Source organism: Neolamprologus multifasciatus, chromosome 1 (genome assembly GCF_963576455.1).
Source record: "Neolamprologus multifasciatus chromosome 1, fNeoMul1.2, whole genome shotgun sequence".
In the NCBI taxonomy this organism is placed as follows: Eukaryota; Metazoa; Chordata; class Actinopteri; order Cichliformes; family Cichlidae; genus Neolamprologus; species Neolamprologus multifasciatus.
In genome coordinates, this window is record NC_140439.1 from 5182482 (window position 1) to 5205892 (window position 23411).

General features: G+C 41.8%; 3 protein-coding genes across 7 annotated transcripts in view; 2 read left to right on the top strand and 1 right to left on the bottom strand.

Moving 5' to 3' along the window:
• The first annotated feature begins 1983 nt into the window (after positions 1-1983).
• On the top strand, positions 1984-10709 carry znf414 (zinc finger protein 414). The gene is made up of 5 exons (XM_085165458.1): positions 1984-2353; positions 5591-5701; positions 7322-7427; positions 7508-8019; positions 8236-10709. Exons 1-5 carry the CDS (start codon positions 2107-2109, stop codon positions 8403-8405), a joined length of 1146 nt encoding a protein of 381 aa, XP_085021584.1. The 5' UTR covers positions 1984-2106; the 3' UTR covers positions 8406-10709.
• An 88-nt stretch (positions 10710-10797) lies between these two features.
• mesd (mesoderm development LRP chaperone) lies at positions 10798-14189 on the top strand. The gene is made up of 3 exons (XM_085165597.1): positions 10798-11006; positions 12186-12414; positions 13476-14189. Exons 1-3 carry the CDS (start codon positions 10847-10849, stop codon positions 13741-13743), a joined length of 657 nt encoding a protein of 218 aa, XP_085021723.1. The 5' UTR covers positions 10798-10846; the 3' UTR covers positions 13744-14189.
• A 2464-nt stretch (positions 14190-16653) lies between these two features.
• Positions 16654-23411, bottom strand: part of cemip (cell migration inducing hyaluronidase 1) — a 193816-nt gene continuing 187058 nt past the window's right edge. For 4 of the 5 annotated variants that reach the window (XM_085165079.1, XM_085165070.1, XM_085165060.1 and 1 more), the window contains exons 27-29: positions 21780-21937; positions 21491-21591; positions 16654-18128 (exon numbers count right to left, since the gene is read on the bottom strand). In XM_085165079.1, coding sequence (XP_085021205.1) covers positions 18001-18128; positions 21491-21591; positions 21780-21937 — 387 coding nt within the window. In that variant the 3' untranslated portion in view covers positions 16654-18000. Of the gene's footprint in view, positions 18129-19833; positions 20442-21490; positions 21592-21779; positions 21938-23411 lie in introns of those variants that run through there. The other variant, XM_085165097.1, reaches the window with a different exon arrangement.

A 23411-nucleotide genomic window follows, 5' to 3' on the forward strand; every position in this document is an offset into this window, starting at 1 on the left:
TCTGGCAATCCCACTGGTAGAAGAAGAGGAAGCTCCAGAAGCAGCATAATGTGACTTTGATTACACTGTTTTCAGTGCAAAAGACTGAGCTAAAGACTGCCACAACAAGGACAACACTGCTGATGATGGTCATGGCCTGTGGAACTCACACCCCAGGTTGAAGGTACACACTTGCAGCACACATACCTGGTAGCATACAGCCTTTGTTCACATTAGTTATGTCCTATCTTGAAAATTCAGGTGCCACACACTCGGTCGTTAAGGCCAGGGAATCTCCAACTCCTCCAAAGGTTAGTGGCAACTATTTGTCAGGGTGTCAGGACACATGATGAGAGAAAGTTTCACTGTACCACTGACGATGGTGCAATGATGAATTGGGGAAAACTTTTAAAAAACAAAAACTTGAATAGAAGTGAACAGCAAGTTGCTGGAGCAAGTACTGGGCTACCAGTCTGCTCAAGCACCGCTACAGCCATGGACCCAGATGGGGGACACAGCAGAGAGCAAGCTTGGAAGTTGACCTTCATACGTATGGATTCATATTTTCCACTCTTCCATTGAAAGAGTGGAAAGCTGCGGCTCTTCCTCCTTGGACCCTGTTATTCCATTTGCTACAGTCAGATTCACTGCACAGCGTGTGCTGTTGTTTAGCTTGTGTTTGGGAGTTTCGTCCTTGGAATGAACCAGTTTGTGTCTGAGTGTGTGGCTGGGACGTCGTTCTTGGAGAAGTTTCTCTGATAAACCTGCTGTGTAAGGCATGACAGTGTTGTTCCGTTTGTCAGTCTGATGCTCCCTAGTTGGTGTCTGACCTTTACTGTGCATCTTCGCTGATTTGATGAAAGCCCAGTTGGGATAACATGTCTGTGTTCCTTTTCTTTCCCTTCTCCCTTAGAGGGAACATTTTCTGCCAGGTGTTGAAGAGTCCTGCCCCCCTACATTTGTATTCCAGAGTAGGTACTGGTCTGTGTGGGCTCCCAGTAAACTTCAGTGTTGAGGTTTTCATTCTCCTTGATATGGACAGAGACACAGCATTTTTTAGATGGATTATCATGGAATGTAATTATTTTTGTGGTTAGAAACGACTGTCTTGACGAGTGACTCGACAGTTGATAATGTAAAGGTGATGAAGAATATTTTACCTTTCATAAGAGAGGCAGAGATTAATAATAACTGATGCGTAAGTGCAGAATGGTGCATAAACACATGTGAGAGGAGAAGAAGCACTCAGCTCCTGATCCAGCACTAACTAAAGCCCTATGCTGGTTCCACAGAAGAGGCCTGAAAGCTGAATGCTTTGCCTCCCATTCTGCTTTTACAAACCCTTCAAGCAGGCCCCCAGTCTGAGAGTAAAGTGCTCTATTGGGGTGATACAGTACTATAACGTTGTTAAGATATTTGACTTAAGGAGCAGGATATTGAATTCAATTCTGTGTTCAACAAGGAGCCTGTGAAGGGAAGCCAAGATAGGAGAAATATGCTTGGGGAGGGAAACAGATTAACTACAGATGTAATACTGTGACAGCCTTCGAATTTGAAGTTCCCAACACCCCCTCATAGGAAATCTGATTTAAAAAGTCACATTTTTATTTTTTATCAACAACAACAAATACAATTAAGGGGAAATAATCCTGTGTAATGCTGTAATGCTGCAAACAGCAGGTCTGTTCAGTAGTTTAGTTCCAAAGCGTCACTTCCCTGTTCATTTGTTCCCCTTTTGGCAACAAGGGAACAGCCAACGAGTAGTCCCTCTTCCTCTGCACAGCAGCTCCTCCCAGTACTGCTTCCTGATCCACTCTGTGGTACTACACAGAAACAAAGACTGGTACTTTGCTTTTAAACAAGCTGCATCACAAACAGCTGATACCAACTATGGATATCACTCTCAAAAACAGATTTAAATGGTGCTTTATTGGCAGTTTATAAAAACTACAGTTACAATCTGTGAATGCTCAAACTACTAACTTGGTTTATTATAATTGCCACTGAAAGATGGTGAAAGCTGTAATCTAAGGCTGAGGCTACATCTGTGCAGTGTTGTGATTGCAGACGTTTCCCAGCTCTCTGTGAACAGCACTAATCGCTGGTCATGAGAAACTTTCTTGACGCATGTTCGTCATCCAAGTTAATCCCTGTAAATCCCAGAAAGCTGATTGGGAGAATGGGATAGAAGTCACTTCTTCAGCGCTTATTTGTACCTGTTCATTTGGTTCACAGTCCACACCACACGGTGGCGGTAATTCACCGCGTGGTTTCCTGCCAAACACCAATAAACGCGAAGAAGAAGAAGAAGGAGCAGGAGCAGGCATGTCTGCAGACAGTGTCCCCGCACAGACGTCTGAAAATGCAAACGGAGGTTAGTAATGAGGTCGTTCTGAAACATACCTATAGTTTCGGTTTTGGTCCATTTTTAATGACATCTGTACGCACGTAGGCGCCGTGTTTCCTCTGCTGTTCCTCAAAGTGGGCGCCATATTGCTGCGGGCAGCCGGCGGTCTGTATACAAAGGAAACCGCCACAAGTTCCAAAATCAAGCGATTTCTAAGTTTCGTGTGGTTTGCTTTGCTCTGTTGTCCATGTTTGACTGACACATGCGGACCCATCGTTTACTGTCTGGCTGTGCTGCGCACCATTAATGCGCAGAAAACAAAGACTTCAATAATGTAATCGCAGATACAGACTGGCAGCTTTGCCCTGGTCGTTAAACTGAAAGTGTGAATGGCTGATTGACGCAGGCTGAACCAGACTGCTTCCAGTTTCCATCGACTTTGTGCTGCTGCTGCTTGTGTTGCTGTGATAACACAGCTGTTGTTACACTGTTGTTGCTGACCCCTCACTATATCATGACTTAGTGTTAGCTATGATGTTATTAAACACTGAGTTACATTGACTTGATGCTAGATTGTGTTCACAGCTTCAGTGAGTCTTGTCTTTAAAGAGCTTGAAGTCCGTCTCCTCTGAACCTTGTAAGGCTGGGAGTCAGTGCAATAAAGAGACACGTGGTCTTTCCCATGTTCTAGTCTGTTGTCAGCAGTGTTGGTCAAGTTACTTGAAAAAAGTAATCAGTAACTAATTACTGATTACTTCCCCAAAAAGTAATCCCGTTACATTACTGATTACTTATTTTCAAAAGTAATTAATTACTTAGTTACTTTTAAAAACACGATTTACAACCTGAATAGGTGATAAAGTGAGATCTTTCAGCCCAATTCTACTTTTTCTGCATAATCATCATACAAAATGTAATCAAATGGAAAAGTCTCTTTTTAAAACTTGTTTTATTAGTTTTAATCTTTTAACTTTATGCATCAAGCAAAAATTTAATTATCTGCAACATTCTCTGACTGGAAGAAATTAGTTTAACATTTAAACCTATTTTCTGCACATTCCAGCACATAAAATAAAATATTTTGTGTGTTTACACTCAGTCTTTCAAATAGATGCAAGTAAAATACAGCAGAAAATAAATAAAGTCAAAGACTAGCGGTCCTGTTGCTCTATTTTCACCTGTAAAGCAGGAGTGGGGTAGGCGGAGGGTTACCCTGGTGCAGGTGTGCAGCGGTCAGTGGAAGAATCCGCGAGTTTCTCTGTGAGTTTCCCATTACGTCGTAGCTACTCGGTGCTTGTTTGGAAGTTTAGGGGTTTTTTCGCTGTACAAAGAAGTTTTCTTCCCACGCACAACGGACACTAATGTTTTTGTCACTTTTTATGGAATCAAACTCAAAGTAAGGTCAGTACTTCCACGCTTTAAACGCTGCACGCTCATACTCTCTCTGCACTCGATATATGATCCATTGTTGATCTGCACACAGCTGTTGTCACGAACGTCGCACTCGCTTACGTCACTGTCATGAGACATTCTCGCAAAAAATCACGGTTTTAGTAACGCAGTAACGCAGCGTTCCTACGGGAAAGTAACGGTAATCTAATTACCGTTTTTGCAATAGTAATCCCTTACTTTACTCGTTACTTGAAAAAAGTAATCAGATTACAGTAACGCATTACTGCCCATCTCTGGTTGTCAGTACCGGGGAACGGTCCAGTCAGCTGGGGGAGGGAAGCCCAGGCTGGACTCAGTGTAACTACATATTGGGTCGAAGCAGCAAACAACAACTTGAATGGTGTGGAAGGCTGCAGTGTAGTAAACAATGAGCTTTCCAGGAAATACAATTAGAAATTAGGAAGTAGATTTCAAATTGAGCTTTACTTTCCCTGCAGTGTCCAGCTGCTCTCACAGCCTCTGACCCAAGTCCTTTCTCTCTGCAGGTTTAAGAGATGCAGGGACAAACTGAATTGTTAGAATCTGCTAAAGACACTGACTGACTCGTTGGGTTTTTTAATTGGACTCTTGCAAAAAGGTCTAAATAAAAAGTCAGTTTTGTAGTTACATGTGTGAAAATACTAACTTAACGTTGTTCAGAAGTTAATGAAATTTGGAGAGTTCAGTGTCAGTCTGGTGTCCTGGTCAGTGATGGAGACAGGCAGCAGGTTTAGAGAAGGATTACTTAATCAAACATGTTTGTAAGGCTGAAAAACATTGAGCTTCTCGCCTGTGAAACTTAGACCTTCTTCTTTTATTCAAACATCAAACGGTGGTGTAAAAGTCTGGCATTTTATACTTTATAGGAATGCCTCACAAGCCAAAGTCACGAGCAAGATGGCAAAACCACGTCTGTGTTCACTAACATTAGCCCAGCTAGCGAAGCAGCTCCAGACAAGTTACTAAATTCTTGATGTGATTTACATGATGTTGCGTTCCATGAATAGTTGTGTTTATTATTTATTTATTTATTTATTAACCTTCATTTAACCAGGAAAATCCCATTGAGATTAAAAACCTCTTTTTCAAGGGAGACCTGGCCAAGATAGGCAGCAGCAGGTGTCTCACAGTTACAGAAATGACTCAAACACAGGCAGCAACAACACACATGCAACAATAAGTGAAAGAATACAAATAAAATAAAATAAAATTCAAATAAAAATAAATAAATAAATAAAAAAAATCAGTTAAAATGACAATCAATCTAATTGAAACAGTTGCATGTTATGGACTTGGCCTCAAGGATTCGTAGTTTAGATTTAAAAGCACTTAATGAAATAAATTCAGTCATTTTCCTTCTGCAGTTTGTTCCAAGCCGACGGTGCTAAATGAACAAAAGCTCTTTTACCAAGTTCAGTTCGGGCAAATGGAACAGAAAGCAACAAGTAACCATGCGGACGAAGAGAACGACCAGCATGTTTCATTACAAGCAGGGAACATAGATAAGAAGGCAGCAACCCAAGTATCGCCTTATATATAAAACTTTAAAAATGAGAGTTTATAGGCCATCCTACCTGAGAGTATAACTCACAGTGGTGAGTCTGAAATTTACGGTTAGTGATGAACCTCAGAGAAGCACGATACACAGAATCAACCATTTGAAGACATTGAGCAGAAGCATTCATATATAGAATATCTCCATAATCCAGCACAGGCAACAATGTTGCAGCAACAAGCCGCTTCTTTGTATTAAAAGAGAAACACAACTTATTTTGAAAATAAAATCTCAGTTGTGTTTGTGTCAGCTTTTAAAGTCGTCTTTGTCCATTTCAGGAAACAAGAGGATACCGTGTCCGTTGCACGCCTGTAAGAGAGTGTACAGCGACACAAGTGCTCTGGAGAGCCACATCAAGGATCACGATATCCCGGCTCAGTCTCTACCTGGTGAGGTCCTGCACTCCCACTGTGGACATAAACTAATAAGGCTGTGGCTGGAAAAAAAACAGTATTGATTATGGAAGTGCAATAAAAGCAAACATGGTTTATTTCTATCAGTCTCCAGTCCTGAACAGTGCTGTCCATCAGAACATGTTTTTGTGCTCATGATGTGAAACTTGGTATAATTTCTTTAGACAGTCTGACTGCAGCGCGTTGTTTGCTGTACTGCACTGGGACTGTAACTGGTCATCATTAATGGTTAACAGTCTGAGTTTTGCTGTTATTCACGGCTGTGGTTTTGTCAGTGAGACTTTTCGCTCCCTCTTTGTGTTTCTTTTCTATTTGTTATGTTGCTTTAGAATAAAGTGTAACGAATCCTGAAAACACTCAAACAATGTTCAAGTGTTTGACAGTGTTTTTCCTGTTCAGGAGTACACCACTGCCGTCCAAAGTTATTCCTCTAATTAGGGATGCAACGATACCAATTTTTTCAAACCGATACGATACCGATACTTGGATCTGAGTACTTGCCGATACCGAGTACAAAAACCGATACTTCAGAATAATAAATAAACACTTCTGTTTGGAATAAAATAAATACAAATTAGGTTTGCGAATAAAATAAACTTTTAAATTATTGCAGAGTGTCCATATTGTAAACAAACAAACAAAATAATGAAAGTATTTGGCATTGACAAACTCCTCATCTGCCCGTGGATCATCAGTCCACTGTAACGTTAAACCGAGGACTGACATCGCACACACACTGCTTGTCTTTACCTCTTCAGAAAGTTTTGGCACCATTATCTCCCTGATGTGTGGGCGGCTGGGAATTTGTATGCTGAGAAGAATCCTACGTTTTCCACGACCGGCGTTGGCTGGTCATCCAGAGCGATAAAATGAGTCAGAGCCTCTGTTATTTTAACTGTCCGTGGATTTTCTCTTGACATTTTTCATCGCTTTTCCAAAACCTGAGTTAAAGTTGGCTGTTCCACACTGCTGACATTTTGTTTAGCCTAGCTACAGCAGCCTCCAGTTTCTCTTTTTTATTTGGAGCTGCCAGTCTCACTCGCCTAACCCTGTGCCTGTTTAGCGTGGGATGTCCCCCTAGTGGCCAATCTAAAAAACTACAACAGAAATGACAAGCCACCCTCTGATTAATGAAATAAGTTAGTATCAGTTCATGGTATCGGTTAACTTTTATGAGTATGAGTACACACACATTTTACAGTATCGGCCCCGATACCTGATACCAGTATCGGTATTGGTGCATCCCTACCTCTAATAAAAGCTGGTGCTAATAAATGACAGATACTCAAATGTTATTTGAACCATAGTGATAAAAAGAGCGTAGGAAATAAACAGAAACGAACAACCGTGATGTTAGAAGAGAAGTAAGCTAGGAGCCCACCAGATAACCTGCTGACTTATGGTTCTGCAAACGTGTCGGGCAGAGGGGAGGGCTGTTCTCCCAACACCCTAATAGTTATATTCTAGATGTCAGATTATAGCTGAACACACAAAATACCAAAAATCTTGCCTTACAGTTTCTGCATGTTCCTGTGGAGATGTTTAATAAGATTATAACAAAGGTTGTATCAGACAAACACTATTTTGATCTCTTAGGTAAAGTGCTGCTGTGCTCTACTGTCGGCTGCGGTGCTTCTTTCTCCAACATGCAGAAGCTGATGGAGCACATGAGGCATCATCACAAACCCAACATTTTCTTCCAGTGAGTTGGCCTGTGTTCTCCGGATGTGCTGTCAGTGAGCGGTACACATGTTTACAATCGTCTGGCTTCTCTTTCTGCAGGTGTGAAAGCTGTCGCACTAAGTTGCGCTCATACCGTGGCCTGCTGACTCACCTGCACACCTGTTCTAAAGTCACACGGAGTAAAACGAAGCCTGTTGAACAGACACCCCCTCAGCTTGCTGCTGTTACCAACCCAAAACCCACAGACCAGCACTTCCCACGGCTGGAGTCGGTGTCCGCACCCCAGCAACTGCCGCCTCAAATCCCAAACCCAGATGGAGCCATCCGCCCTGCTGATCCTCAGGCACACTCCTCACCCCCGCCTCTGCTCAGTTCCCCTATCTTGCCTCTCCAAGAAACCTCCCTTCTTCAAAACATTATTGAAGCTCGCACTTTGCCTAAGGAAAAAGCCCCTAACATGCCCTCATGTCTAAAGATGGATGGTCCAAAAGCGAGCGCTGACCCTCCTGAGTTCCAGGTTCAGCACCAGCCACAGACCAGGTCACCTGAGACCATCCATCCTGCACCTCATTCTCCTCCTGGGTCATCGGCTATCTGGAAGAAGAGTCCAGGTGAGTTCGGGTTCACTGCAGACATGGGAACAGTTACACTCAGCCCAGCACAAGTGCAGCAGTAGTTAAATAAAGTAGTTTCCTGGTTGATTATTGTCTTTGAAAGGATGATTAAAAATGGTCGCAGATGAAACCCGTCACCTTTTGCAAAGCCTTAAATGTATCCTGTGACGTTAGCAAATCCAAACACTCACAGTTATTTGTTTTGTGCTTTAGGTTTGGCCTGCAGCAGACGCATCCTTTGGGAGCACACCAGGGGGCGCTATACATGTGTACAGTGTGGCCATGTGGTAACCAACCGCAAGGAAATGACCCTGCACATCAGCAGTAAACACAGCACCGTCAAAGCTGTAGAAGATACAGGGAGCTCTGCTACGAATACTTAGTGTGGCAACTCGAGTTGTCTTATGTGTCGAGGTTTTAGCCAAATTCTGAGTGCTGGCTGTGCACAGCAGGAGTTATGTGCATGGATCTGCTTGGGTAATGATGCTAGGAAAATTGTATATTAGTGTTTCTGTAGAGCATCTAGCATCTTCACCTCTTGAATAAAATTTCAGACGTTTTTGTGAAAGTTTTTGTTTAAATATCTGACTTTTGGGTCACTCCAGTACAAACAAGAAGAGCACAGAGAAGATTGAAGGAGGACATGCAGAGGTTTGGCGTGACATGAGATGAAGGCAGATGTGACTCTAAAGAAAAGCTGAAAGACGAAGAGCAGTGCAATAGTTTTAAATCACTAATCAGTGAATGAACTGTGAGTTAACTTAAGTAGTTACTTCCTCCAAAACATCACCTTGTCTTTTATACCCCATTCATGCAAGACTGTGTTGACACACGTCTCTGCATCGAGTCATTAGTTATTATTTATCTTTGGCTCTCTTCTGTAGTGTTGTCTTATCTCTCACCTCCAGCCAATTCTTAAAAGGGAGTTTTTCCTTCCCACTGTCGCCCAGTGCTTTCTCATAAGGGGTTATCTGTATTGTTGGGTTTTACCTTACAGTATTAAGCACCTATAGCTCACTGTTCTTGTGATTTGGTGCTGTGTAAATAAAACTGAATTGAATTGGTTCGATCCTTGGCTGCTCCAGTCTGCATGCCAAATATCTTTTGACAATATACGGAACCCAAGTTCCCCTCTGATGCATCCAAAAGCACTTCCATATAGAAGTCCTTGTATGAATGGGTAAATGAGGGAAGTTGTATAAAGTGCTTTTCCTCTACAGGTAGAGTAGTAAAGCACTTTATACAAAAACCAGTCAACTAGATTACAAATCCAAGATCAGTTATTCTACAGTAATAGTTGTGCACTGCACATGCATCACACTCCCATCACCAACAGGTGTTTAACACAAGTCCCAGAACTGCTCCTTCATAATAAATGTCCAGCTATTAGAGGGGTGGGTGGTGTGGACACTCAAGCCTTTTTCAGACTTTGTAGGTGGCACTGTTGGGCCAATTTGCAACATCCAATGAAAAGAGTTAACCTGAAAAGTTCACATCACATTCAAGGTGCGTGCTAAATTTCATGACCTTTTAAGCTTTCCAAACGCCTCAATTATCATGTCACCAGGGTGCACCATTAAATAAAAACAAATTTCATGTCAAAGCGTCATTAAAACCTGATGTGCATAAGCTAATCATAAACTAAGACCAACTCCTTAAGGCTTTTCATGTCCAAAGGTCAAGTTGCTCAAGTGTAACCACCTTGAAGCTATACCTGTAAGTGTAAAACATGATATTTTCTGTGCTTACTAAGTGGAGATGTGATGATTGTTAAACACTCCAAATAAAAATGTGTTCAGGGGCACGCCCTTATCACAATTGAGAAGTTTGAGCCAGATTGGACACGGTATTATAATAAAAATGGCAAATGATTGAAATTTGCTGTGGCGCCACAGATGCACCCTATAGCCCAGGTCTGCAGTGTACACTGATTATTCAAGATTCAAAAGCTTTATTGTCAATACAGCAGTATACAAAGTATAATCAAATGCTGTTTCACCCCAAGCCCACTATGGTGCATTTATAAGTATATAAAAGATATATCTCCAAGAGATATACAACTAGGAATTACAAATAAATAACATGCTAAATTTCGGTAAAAATAAGGGATAAAAAGATACTAATTACTAACTATACAATACTATAATGATAACTGTACAATACTGACTGTACGATAAACAGGACAGAGACAATACAAAGTGGATTGTGCAGTAGGTATTGAATACCACTATCAAGTTATTTTCAGGATATTATAGACGAGACATGACAAAGACGTGCAAGATGCAAAATGTGCAAATATAGTATAGTTTAATTATAATATAATTATAACGTTTATGGAATGAACACTTTGAAAATAGTAAAATCGGCCCCAGAGTTTTATCTTCAATTCAAAATATTGGACTTCCTGTTTGGTTTGATCAAGGAGCCCAGAGGCTTTTTTGTCCCTCTTTGCTTGTTATATGTGCACATTTTTCATTCATGTAGCTCAAACTACGTGCCCGTAGTACTTCATTATAGTCTGCATAGGTGGCGCTCTAGAGCCATTTTCAAACGCTCACGTCCCAAATAATAACGTATCTGTGTATTTGAGCACGTTTAGGCCCCGGAACGTCGATTAATTTGCCTGAAAAACAATAACAGTAATAACGATTAAGGGAGCAGTGCTCGGTAATAACAGTAGACTGTAGTAGTCCTCCCGGTGGGTCCTCCCGGCTTTACTTTGAAATTCTCCACCGGCCGGTGCCGGCCGGACCCTTTTGACACGCCCCCTCTCGTCTTGTGACCGGCAGACTTCACAGCCAATCACAGGGTACCAACTGGAAACATGGCGTCTGGCTTTCTGTGGAGATGCGCGGTGCTTGTGCTCTGCACACACATGCTTTGTGCTGTACAGCCCGAGACTAAAGAAAAGGCCAAGAAAAAGAAGGACATCCGAGACTACAATGATGCTGACATGGCACGGCTCCTGGAACAGTGGGAGGCAAGTTTTCCCGCCCACAGCCTTCAGATGTTAGCAGCTGTTAGCCGCTGGCTAGGTGTCACGAGAGATCATTAGCCCAGCTAGGTCTGAGTGTTTAACTGATATACTGGTGGAAGTGCTCGGGGTTACTATTAGATGCCGGACTCTTTCGTCGCTGCAGAAAGACTAAACACCACAGTCATTATAAGAGAGAGACGTGGCACACATTCCACAGTGGGAGAGATGCGGGGTATTCTTTCCAGAGGAAGTTGTTTTAGGGTAAACTCCACAAGAGGTTGTTATCATTTCACTGGTTAATCAATACATACAGTTTTTTTGGTCCCGGTGATCCTTTTAAAATGTTTATTTATTTTTCAAAAGCAGTTTTTCCTTTTCACTGTCGCCATGTGCTTGAAAAAAATAATTTCCCCCAGGGATCAATCAAGTATTCTGATTCTGATTGCTCATAGGGGTCATTTGATTGTTGGGCTTGTCCATTATTGTACCTTTACCTTACTGAGGCGACTGCTGTTGTGCTTTGGTGTTAAATAAATCAAACTGAATTCAGAGTAAGCCAGCAGTCTGATAGCAAAGTGCTCTATTGAGTGATATGAAGTTATCCACATTGTAAAAGACTGAGTGTATAGATATAGGTTAACTTAAATATATGATTGTCCCTTTTGCTTAGCTTGATTTTATTGTCAGTCCTCCTACTTTCAGTCTGAAATGATCACTAAATGATACAATGAGTCATCCTATTTCTGAATATTCGGTCTCTTTTAAACCAGTTATTTTAGGGATAAAAAACCATATGACTAAAAAAATAAGAGTACCATTTGTTTAAAAAACAAAACAAAATCATCTACATATTTGTGTCTAGAGTGCAGGGGTGGGGAAGTCCAGGCCTCAAGGTGCCCTGCAGGGTTTAGATCTCACCCTGGTTCAACACACCCGAATCAAATGATTAGTTCATTACCGGGCCTTTGGAGAGCTTCACGTCATGTTGAGGAGTTAATTTAGCCATTAAAATCAGCTGTGTTGGATCAAGGACACATCGGCCCTTGAGGCCTGGAGTTTCGTCCACACATGCTGTAGTGTGAGAGTATAAAATAGATTCAAACGAGTGAGACGCTAATAGCTGTTGTTTCATCTTAAACTGTTGTCATGTGTTTTGTTTTTTCTCTCCATGTGGTTTAATAGGCAGACGATGACATCGAGGAAGGTGACCTTCCAGAGCACAAAAGGTCTCCTCCTCCCATCGACTTCTCTAAGGTGAACCCCTCCAAACCAGAGGAGCTTCTTAAGATGTCCAAAAAAGGTCGGACTCTGATGGTTTTTGCCACAGTTTCAGGAGATCCTACAGAGAAAGAGACGGAGGAGATCACAGGCCTGTGGCAGGGCAGCCTTTTCAATGCCAACTTTGATATTCAGAGGTACTTCCTTTCTAACCTGGTTTAGTTTTTTGTTTCTTGTTTTGTTTCTTGTCGTTTGCGTGAGAGTGATTTCTATTTGTAGAGCAGTAACAAACAAACTGTTCACTGAGTGTCATTTTCAGAACAGTTCAAGAGCCCATTCTGTGATACTGATCAATACTGAAGCATTTATTTATTTATTTTTATTCCAGAATTATCATCACCCTGCCCAATTCATCCCACAGATGTAATATTATCTACAGCTACTCTTAGTTCCATTGATGTTAAGTTAGACTCTTTTTCTCCAAACGATCTTTCTGAGTTAACTTCAATAATTACTTCCTCCAAACCATCAACGTGTCTTTTAGACCCCATTCCTACAAAACTGCTCAAAGAAGTCCTGCCATTAATTAATTCTTCGATCTTAAATATGATCAACTATCTCTAATAATCGGCTATGTACCACAGGCCTTCAAGGTGGCTGCAGTTAAACCTTTACTCAAAAAGCATCTCTAGACCCAGCAGTCTTAGCTAATTATAGGCCAATCTCCAACCTTCCTTTCATATCAAAAATCCTTGAAAGAGTAGTTGTCAAACAGCTAACAGATCATCTGCAGAGGAATGGTTTATTTGAAGAGTTTCAGTCAGGTTTCAGAGTTCATCACAGCACAGAAACAGCTTTATTGAAGGTTACAAATGATCTTCTTATGGCCTCTGACAGTGGACTCATCTCTGTGCTTGTCCTTCTTGACCTTAGTGCAGCATTCGATACTGTCGACCATAATATCCTATTAGAGCGATTAGAACATGCTGTAGGTATTACAGGTACTGTGCTGCAGTGGTTTGTATCATATCTATCTAATAGACTCCAGTTTGTGCATGTAAATGGAGAGTCCTCTTCACACACTGAGGTTAGTTATTTTTCCTTCCCACTGTCGCCAAAGCTCTTGCTCAGAGCGGGGCGTCTAATAGTTGGGGTCTTTGCATTATTGTAGGGTCTACCTTACAATACAAAGGGCCTTGAGGCAACTGCTGTTGTTATTTGGTGCTTTATTAATAAAACTGAATGTTTCCTCTCGTAGGTTCGTGGTGGGCTCCAACAGGGTGATCTTCATGCTGCGAGATGGTAGTTTGGCCTGGGAGGTGAAAGACTTCCTTGTGGCTCAAGAGCGCTGCGTGGATGTTACTGTAGAGGGACAGGTGTTTCCAGGGAAGGCTGCCAACAAGGATGATGCCAAATACAAGCAGCAGAATGAGGTCAACGCTAAGAGAAAGAGCAAGAAGAAAACGGAGAGCAAGGAGCCTGATTTGGAGGGAAACCGTGCAAACTCTCTGAAACAGGAGCTCTGATGAGGTTGTGAGTTAGTAATTAACCTTGTTGTCTCATAAATGATGCTTCCCACATCCACTCTGTGAGCAGTGAGGGCCCTCTGGACCAGCTGGAGATGTGGAGGGATGAGTGAACTAATGAGTTCTGATGGGTAACGTCACCTTCACTGCTCAGCTGGAATCGTCTTTGTCTGAGTGGTAACAAACTTTCACATCATTTTCAATGGAAGCCATATTGATTTCTGTTAAGTCATCACCAGATCAAAAGGAGCACATGCATTTGTTGTTAAAAAGGTACTCCACATGAGCACTGTCAAACATTTAATCCTCTGTATCCATGATTGGTTGTGGAATAATTTGTGTGGTGCAGGCATGAGGCACAGATCACACCGTCCTGTCCTCGTGTGTTTGTAGCGTCCACATTTTCTATTTGATTTGATGAGAAAATAAACTTTTGATATCTTTGACTTCCACTGTGAACATTGCATTCAGTAACAAGTGCAGACTTGCTTTCGATTGAGCGGCACACGTGCAGATATATACAGCAGCGGTGCCCAACCCCCGGGCCTCGGACCCGTCCGTGAGTCGTTTGGGACCGGGCTGCGAGAGTTGAGGCTCGGGTATGAAATGTATGGTTTTTATCCTTAACCTGGTTTCCCTGGGTCTTTTCCTGTGTTGTAGTTGTGTATCTTATTTTGAAAGAAATATTTATGCATTGCCATGGCAACCAGATAGCATTAAGGGGCAGAGAGAAGGATGTTACTGTCAATGTTGTGGGTGCATTTCAGGAGGATGCTGCTAACAAAGTTACACATTTACACAGTGATATTGTGTTTATTATTATTATGTTAACAAAATACCAGAGTTTCTGTCTTGGTTGTATCATTTTATTTTGTTGTTTTTATCCGTGACACATTTTTCACACCTGTGAAAATATTGTCTGACATTAAACCGGTCCGTGGCACAAAAAAGGTTGGGGACCGCTGATGTTCAGTACAGCCACGTGATGCTGCTGCTGATACCAGCATAAACAAACTGAAACCCAAGTTTTAGTAAAGCTACTGACAGTACATTGTAATTAAAGCTTTGGCCAACAGGGGGCACACAAGCTTTTTGTGTAGGTATAGATGCAATGGATCCTAAAAGGCATCGAGCTGTCTGGGTGAGAGGCAGATTGTGTATATATCTGTACAGACTTTATTTACAAAATTAGCAGAACTGTAGGGATGTCACATGGATGGTGCAGCTGCAGCTCAGCTGTTACATATTACTCTTCAGTAGAATTATTGTGGTCTTGATCTTAAAATGTGCAGTCACTCTGATTTTGTGTTTTTTAAGCAGTAAAATTATATTTTGTTTATTCATTTGTATCCCAGTTAACGTCCACTGCTGTGGTTGCTAGTCACGCTGGGGTCCGCTGTGTTGGTTTAATCAGGAACACTGAGATGTGCAGACAAACTGTCTTTATTTATGTACAAAAATCCTCAAACAAATTCAGAGTCATGGAGTTTCATCACCTAAGCCACTTATACAACACATCCATTTGGTATACAGTTAAAACAAGGCAACTATACCAGGAGTCATAGGCATGTATGCAGTAAGTGGACCTATGATGTTTTTTGTTGCCTACATCCAGTATACATACAGGACAGTAATAACATTACAACTCAAAACAAGTCCCTCGTAGATTTACATCAAGAGTGTCTGTACAATAAATAAGTATAAAATATATCTCTTAGCAACCTGTGGATCTTTAAAAACACGTACATACATACAAAACGCTAAATTACTGCTACAACCTCCGAAAAAAGACCAGCTATTTCGGTAAAGGGAGAAGAATCGTTTTTTCTGGTCACATTGGAATCGTTTTGAAGAGGAGGGAGCGACAAGTTTAAAAACCACCTGATTAAACATTCAGTGGACTGCTCAATTTCATCTTTTATATCTTTGTGGGCTTCTTGCTGGTTCATGATGGATCGCAAACACTGACAAAAACCAAAGAACCCAAACCATCAGTAGAAGACTACATCACAATATCAAGTGAGCGAGTGCTCGGAATGCAACAAAGCAAGTTAACCACCAGCTGGGATGCAAACCAGGAATGTTTTTGTTTCTTCTTTGCTGTCGTTCACCAGTTTCATTAAACGGAGCAGAACATTAGAATCACTTAACTGTTACACATCACAGGATGATTAATGATGCACATGCATCACACATGTGCTTGAAAAGACAACTGAAACTTAGTATTTGCTCCAGAAACTGCCTAGTAACCGTGGCTGACATGAAGGTCTGCTGGAGAAGTGTCCAGTAGTTCATAATGTACACATATCAACCAGGCTACAAGTACTGGACTGTATCCAAGTACCTCCTGTCCTGTTAATAGAAGGACAGTTGTGTTGTTTCTAATCTGGCTTTAGTTGCCATGTGCATATATTAAGAAATGATCCAACTGAAAAGCATCAGCATTACATATTTTGCAGCTTTGTTGATTACAACTTAATCACCTGATAACACAAAATTACAGACTTCCATATTGGCCCATATATATGTCAGAGTGCTGTCTCAGTGCTCTGTGAAAAACTTTATAACCAGTTAATTTTATACTGCTCTCCTTATCCAACCATTAACTGTCCCAGTGACACGTGCAAACAAGAATGAAATGAGTTCCGGTTATTTTGCAAACAGTCACGAACCTCAGAAGGAACACGCCGTTCTGCTGCTACACCAAATGTGCAGATCAAAAACTGGCTTGTCTGCTGACAATGTGCTGTCAGTGTGGCTGCTGTTGGGATTTAAACTAGTATTGAATCCCGTGTCATCCTGTCTTTGAAATGGGAAACAATCATTTGGTGAACAAAGAACTTGTTCTTAGTTTTTGTGTTCCAAACGACTCCTAGAACTGCAACTCTAGCAGCTCACAGCCATCTTTGATTAAATCCATGCAGTTATTTTAAAGCCCGTCTGGGGACAGAGCTCTAACTTTCATTTCAACGGCTACAAAAAAAAGTCCTCATCGCTATACAATTAATGTTTTTTTTGAGTGTACAAACAGGTCAAGACAAAGCCTTCAAGAAGAGACTGACCTAATGATGAGTCAAAGTTTCCCATTTTATGCTTATCAATGACTTCCACCTTCAAGTGCGTGTTTTCATTTACTTTCTATACTCTTTGGATGACCCATATGGGTCAGATTTAAAGATTTTAGCTGGGTGATAAGGTACATGAGCACAATCCCCAAATAACGCTCACAGGTGTGGCTAGTTTTAGCAGCGATCTACAATTTGTGCTGTTTTTTAAACAAATATTTCAATATCAAGTGCAAGTAATAAGACAGGTTTTTTTCACTACAGGTTGAAGACTGATTTCTGTGCTAAAGCTCAAATCTGTGAAAGATTTAATTAAGATTTTTGGTTGTGTCAAAGATCTGATGACCTTTAGTAAGAGGGGCCAATCCCAGCTGCTGGGAACAAACGTGTCAAAACACTGATTAGTCCTAAAGTTGGTAAGTGCCAAAAACCTGTTAAGGATTAAAGTTGGAGTCTGGTTGTACTTTAGCCGTATGGAACAAGCACGTTTTCAGAAATGGTTAGCTGTTGCTGTCCCAATCAAATCTTATAGATGCATTTTGGCCTCACAGTGCCTGTTACGAGCTTTTCCTCTTGTACAGGAAAACATCCTAAAGAAGGCGTGAATATTACAGGTTAACTTCAGTTGGTCTCTTAACATCTACCAGGTTTGCAAAATCCAATGGTGACTTTAGCCCGCAAGCTAGCATTAAACTAGCTAGCATAAACTAGCTAGCATTAAACTAGCTAGCATAAACTAGCTAGCATTAAACTAGCTAGCATTAAACAAATTAATGTTGTTGGCAGTGTTCTGTCAGAAAAAAAGATTCAATAGTGACCATCATCATCTATCATCACCTATTAATAGTTTCTAGAGACATTTGCGTAGACACCATTGGCTGTTCTGAGCTACTGCCGTCATGAGCTGACCGCTAACATGGCTGCCAGAGAGGGTGTTATCACCTGACAGTTCATCACAGGCAGTGCTAGCTCTGTGAGGGGTGCCTCCACCTTTCACATACTTTCACATCATCCTTTCTCATAACCAAACGCAGAATAAACACCACATGATCCTGGATCAGTGGCTCGGAGCAACTGATTGTAGTGTGCATGTGTGTGTGACTGTGCATTATTTTGTGGGCATGTTGTGTGTGTGTGTCAGTATCCAGGGCCAAATAGTCACTTGGCTCATCCTCCCCACTCTGACTGCCACTCATAGCTTCATCTTGTGGATCACAGGGACGGGCAAAACTTGATGGATCTTGGCTCGTTCGCTGTCCACCTCCAGATAGACCCAGTCAGGGTGGAAGGAGCCCTTAAAGCCCACAAATGCCAGCTTATCTGCAGAAAAGCCAGATGACACCAATAAAAGAGACATAAGTGGAGTACAAGTGGGATTCCACAGGATGTCCTAAAGCTGATTACTGTTTCTAACAATTCCTCTAGTCTTACACTTTCTGCTTTCATTAACTTAACCATCTAGAGTATTTTTTTTTTTTTAAATCAGTAGTATTTCCTCATTCCTCAAAGAAAAAGAGAATAGTATTAGTGATTTAAACTTGTAGCAGGTGCTTATACATTTGCCCTACAACTGCTCACTTCATGCTCTCCTTCATTGAAAATGATGGATTTTATGCTTCTTTGATAGAACAACTTCTGGCATAATTCAGTATTCACTGTTAAGTCTGTGATGGAGTGCTGTCCTGGATTGGATGCAGTGGATCCGGTAAAATTCTTACACTCCCACTTCCATGTTTCACAAAGAGTTCTGCTGCTAAATTGAAGTGTTTTCTCTAAAGAAGACTTCTCATTCAAACAAAGAAGTTCTATGTTGGTCTCATCTGTAAACAAAGAAGCCTTTTTGGCCCGATGTGATCTTTAGCAAACAGTTTTTTGTTTTTGAATAGCAGAGCTTTCTCTATGCAGCCATGAACATCAGTCAACATAAGAGAGACTAGTTGATTCAAAGTTACTCTTTCAAACACAACTGTACCTGATGGGTAAGGAAACAATTAACTACTCATGTAATAGAAGTTTTCCATCCTGTTATTTTTATTTGTGGCATTAACGATAGATAAGATAGATTAGGCAGCCACACTTAGGCTACGTTCACACTGCAGGCGAAAGCGCATCAAATCCGATTTTTTTGACCCTCTGCGACTCATATCCGATCATGGTGTGACAGTGTGAACGGCACAAATCTGATATCTTCAAATCCGATCTGGGTCACTTTCGTATATGGTCCTGAATCCGATACATATCTGATGTTTTAGAAAGCTGCTGTTTGATGGTCATGTCGCATTAAATCCGTCTTTTACGTCACTGACACAAGACAGACGCGATTATCAGCGCCTGAGAAGACATCGCGAACGCTTCCTGTCCATCCAGTGAAACTGTTGGGAAGACAACGTTGGAGAAATGTGAACATTTTATTTGTACTGTATAATCTGCAGATTCTGACAGAAATCTGCAACTATCCTTTGAAGCAGCGCTCCTCTAAAACAGCAATAAGGATCATTATTAGGTTATTTACATTATTATGGAAATAACAAAATAACTTCAAGCAAAAATTGGGAAACGTGAAGTCCGAAGTCTTTACATTAAGACCATCAGTCAAACAATACTGTTGCTCTGGGTCTAAACAGAGCGCGTTGTGTGTGACGTCTTCTTTTGCGCATGCGGCCGCTTTGAGCGTTCACACTAGAGCGCGTTTGCTGTCGCATTTTATTTGTAGTGTGAACGAGCAAAAAAATCGGATTTGATCAAAAAATCGGAATTGAGCATCAAGACCTGCAGAGTGAACGTAGCCTTATTTCCATGCTCCAAGAAAGAACAGTCTATACCAGGGGTAGGCAACTCCAGGCCTCGAGGGCCGGTGTCCTGCAGGTGTTAGATCTCACCCTGGGTCAACACACCTGAATCAAATGATTAGTTCATTACCAGCCTCTGGAGAACTCCAAGACATGTTGAGGAGGTCATTTAGCTATTTGTATTGAATCAAGGACACATCTAAAACCTGCAGGACACCGGCCCTCGAGGCCTGGAGTTACCTACCGCTGGTATATATAAATAAAATTTTACCAATTTTAAAAGTTGGCAGGAGAAACTTCTAAACTCCTGCCAGTGCTACCCCTCAGCCTCTGAGCAGACACAGTATCACATTCAAAATCCTACATCTCAAGTTATCACATTCACGAGATTTTTGGAACAATTACTCCACGGGTGTCGAACTCCAGGCCTCGAGGGCCGGTGTCCTGCAGGTTTTAGATGCGTCCTTGATCCATCACAGCTGATTTAAATGGCTAAATGACCTCCTCAACATGTCCTGAAGTTCTCCAGAAGCCTGATAATGAACTAATCATTTCATTCAGGTGTGTTGACCCAGGGTGAGATCTAAAACCTGCAGGACACCGGCCCTCGAGACCTGGAGTTCGACACCCCTGACTTACTCTGACCTGGATGTCACTGAGATATGAACCCATCTGAGATTTTTAGTCGAGGCACTTTTAGTATCAATTTGAAACTCCTACGTTGGCTCGTTCTCGAGTTATCGGGTGTCCACACCACCCGCCCACCCAGCAGAGTGATGACAATACTCCATCAGCCTTTACAGAGTAAAAAGACAAGATAATAGAATAAGCACATAACAGTTACCTTTAGGGATGGGTACCGGTGTCCGGTGCCATGATGGCACCGGTTCTGACATAAACGGTAGTAACCAGACCGAAAAGCAGCGCACATTTCGGTGCTTTATTTCGGTGCTTTTTTCCCTGAGCTGTGATACACTTTAGATTCTAGCCAATCATTTTACGTTTCCGAGGATAGTAGGCGGGGCCAGGTGCGTACGTTCTTTTAGAGCAGAGCTACAGATTAAAATGCCCAAGACGAAGCGGTCAAAGTCTGGCTGTACTTCACAGCAAAATATGCAAACTCAGCAGCCTGCAACAAGTGCTTTAAGCTGATACTGTGATACTGTCAAAGGAGGTAACACCTCGAATCTGATGAAACACCTGGCGACATAGCGGTTTTTTTTAAAGCCGAGAAATGCGCCGTATTTGATAGCTTGCTGCGAGACCTCACACCGAGCACATCTACTGCGGGTGTGGTGCCTGTTATCGGACCCGGAATTAGCAACATCCCCCAAAAACCCGAAGACGAGAGTCCTGGCCCCTAGCCCTGCCAGTGTAGCAGAAATGATGAGGATGATGATGCAGCAGCAGCCGTTCTTCTCTGCGTGAGTAGCTTAATGTTGTTCGTGTGTAATTTACGTTGAGTAGGCTAACCACGTTATTACATTAATGCATGTAAGGTGAACTAGCAAACACCATCATAGCTACATGCAGCTGTCTTCTTGTTTGATGGCAGATACTCCCTTCACCCTGGACAAAAAGGCTAAAATGACCAAAGAAAAAGTGGAAAACAGTTAAACATGAGAGGTTTTTGGACAAAGTTTGTGTTTTTTCCATTGATTAAGCTGCTTCCAGCCAAGAGTGATACCATATATGCCCCATAGCTGCAGAAAAGGCTAACATTGTTATCTTTTTACAAAAAAACAGCTGAACATGAGAGGTTTTTGGACCAATTTTGTGTTCTCCATTCTTTAAGCACCGGTTTGAGCACCGTTTAAGCACCGGCACCGTTTCAAAAGTACCGGTTTGGCACCGGTATCGGATAAAACCTAAACGATACCCATCCCTAATTACCTTTCAAATTGACGCTTTTCTCTGCGCCAAGTTTCCCCAGGACTTTGGTCCAGGATCCTCTGGTAACCAGGCGACCCTTGGATGTCATGAGGACAATTGAACTAGTGAAAGAGGGAGAGACACATTGATTGATATTTAAATGCAGCAAAATACATTTTTTGATCTGAAAAGCATTTAGATGAGTTTAACACACAATGTCAATGTAAATCAATTTTTGGAGGTCGGACGCAGTCTATCGTAACATGAAACAGCCTCAGGTGTTTGTCAGTGCAGGTGGAGAGTTGCTTACTTGTCTCTCAGTCCACTGATGTAGTTGTCTATCTCTGCAGGAATTCCCTGCAGGATGGAGTTCCTGAAGCCTTTCGTGTCCACCACCTTCCCATCATGCCCATCAATTACTGTCAGGTGCACTCCATCTTCAGGTTGGTACAACTTCTTGCCATTTACCTGTCACAACAGAGGCAGCCAATCACACTGCAGCTCCGAGATGTGTCAATAATTTCTTTTTCGCCTTTTGACTCCATAAGCATATACCGCTCTGTACATTACATTATTAGTCTTTAATATGTGTCTCTTGTCTTTTTCCCCCTAACCCCCCAGAACATGTCTGTCCCCCCCTGAGCCTGGATCTGCTCCCCCATGAGGGGGCTGTCTGATTGTTGGGGTTTCTCTGTATTACTGTATGGTTTACCTTACAATATAAAACACATTGAGGTGACTGTATTCAAATGATCACTTTAAGGATGTGACATCACAGAGCACCAGAGTTGTACAGAATAAGTAAAAAGAAATAAAACTCTTACAGAGCGGAGTTGCACGATCTATGCTGCTTTTTTGCAGAAACGTAGCCTTAATGATTCCTCTGGCATCCCTGCTGGACAGGAGCTGTGATCATTTGTTTCCCTCTTTATCTATAGAATTGTAATTTGACATATCAGAACATAACATGTTCCAGCCAACGTGATCGGGCAGGAGGGTGAGGAGTTTTCCAAGACAGCAAAATCCTACGTCGTGCCAGCAGTGAAGTGAAAGTGATAACATCCAGCTGCTTACGATGAAGGTTTAGGGTGGAATCTTCAGAAACACTCCAAACACGAGAGAGCACTTTAAAATAAAAGGTGCAGCATAACTGAAGTGTTGGGCAGGTAAAAAACGAGTTAAATCACAGGGGGAGGTGTTGCATCTGTTGCACAGGTCAGGAATACCGGGATATATTTTAGATCTAGTCTAGATCTTGAGATACCGTCTTAAACTGAATAAGGGAGAGTCTTGCACACGTCAGTGACTTTGTCCCAGTAATCTTCCACAAACTTAAGAACCAAATCCTGTTCCCAACTGGAAGCAAGTTTTAGGGTTGAATAATTGCCGATGCCGTAATTAAAGTATATATTTGTGATATAAGAGCCTGATGATGAGGCTTTAGCTCAAATAAGTCTTCCTACCAATGATTGGGGGGATGACTTGGAAACCCAGATAGAAGATGCACATGTCTTTGAAAATAGCGGAACAAATGACACGAGGGCAAATCGTACAAAGAAGACAGGTCGCTAAAGCTGAGGAAAGTGTTATCTTTAAAAGTCAAAACAACATTTGATACCTTTTTTTGCCCATTTACAGAAGGACGAGTCCACCAGGGATGGGGGAGGAGGTGGTTGTTACAGATTGGGGCCAGAGCAGAGGCAGAGGCTGAACTGAAGTGATGCCAGAATTAAGACCATATTTTTAGAGAGGCAATTAGAACAGAGGTGTCTGTAAACTGTAACAGGGAAACAGGGAGGGATGAAAAGTGCTGAAAGTGAGGTAGAGAGACACGATTAAGCCTCAGGGCAACAACAAGTCGCCTGAAGATCTTTCAGCCAGTAAACTTTTGAATGTTGGCTGCCCAATAATAAAACATCATACTGGGCAGAGCGAGACCACC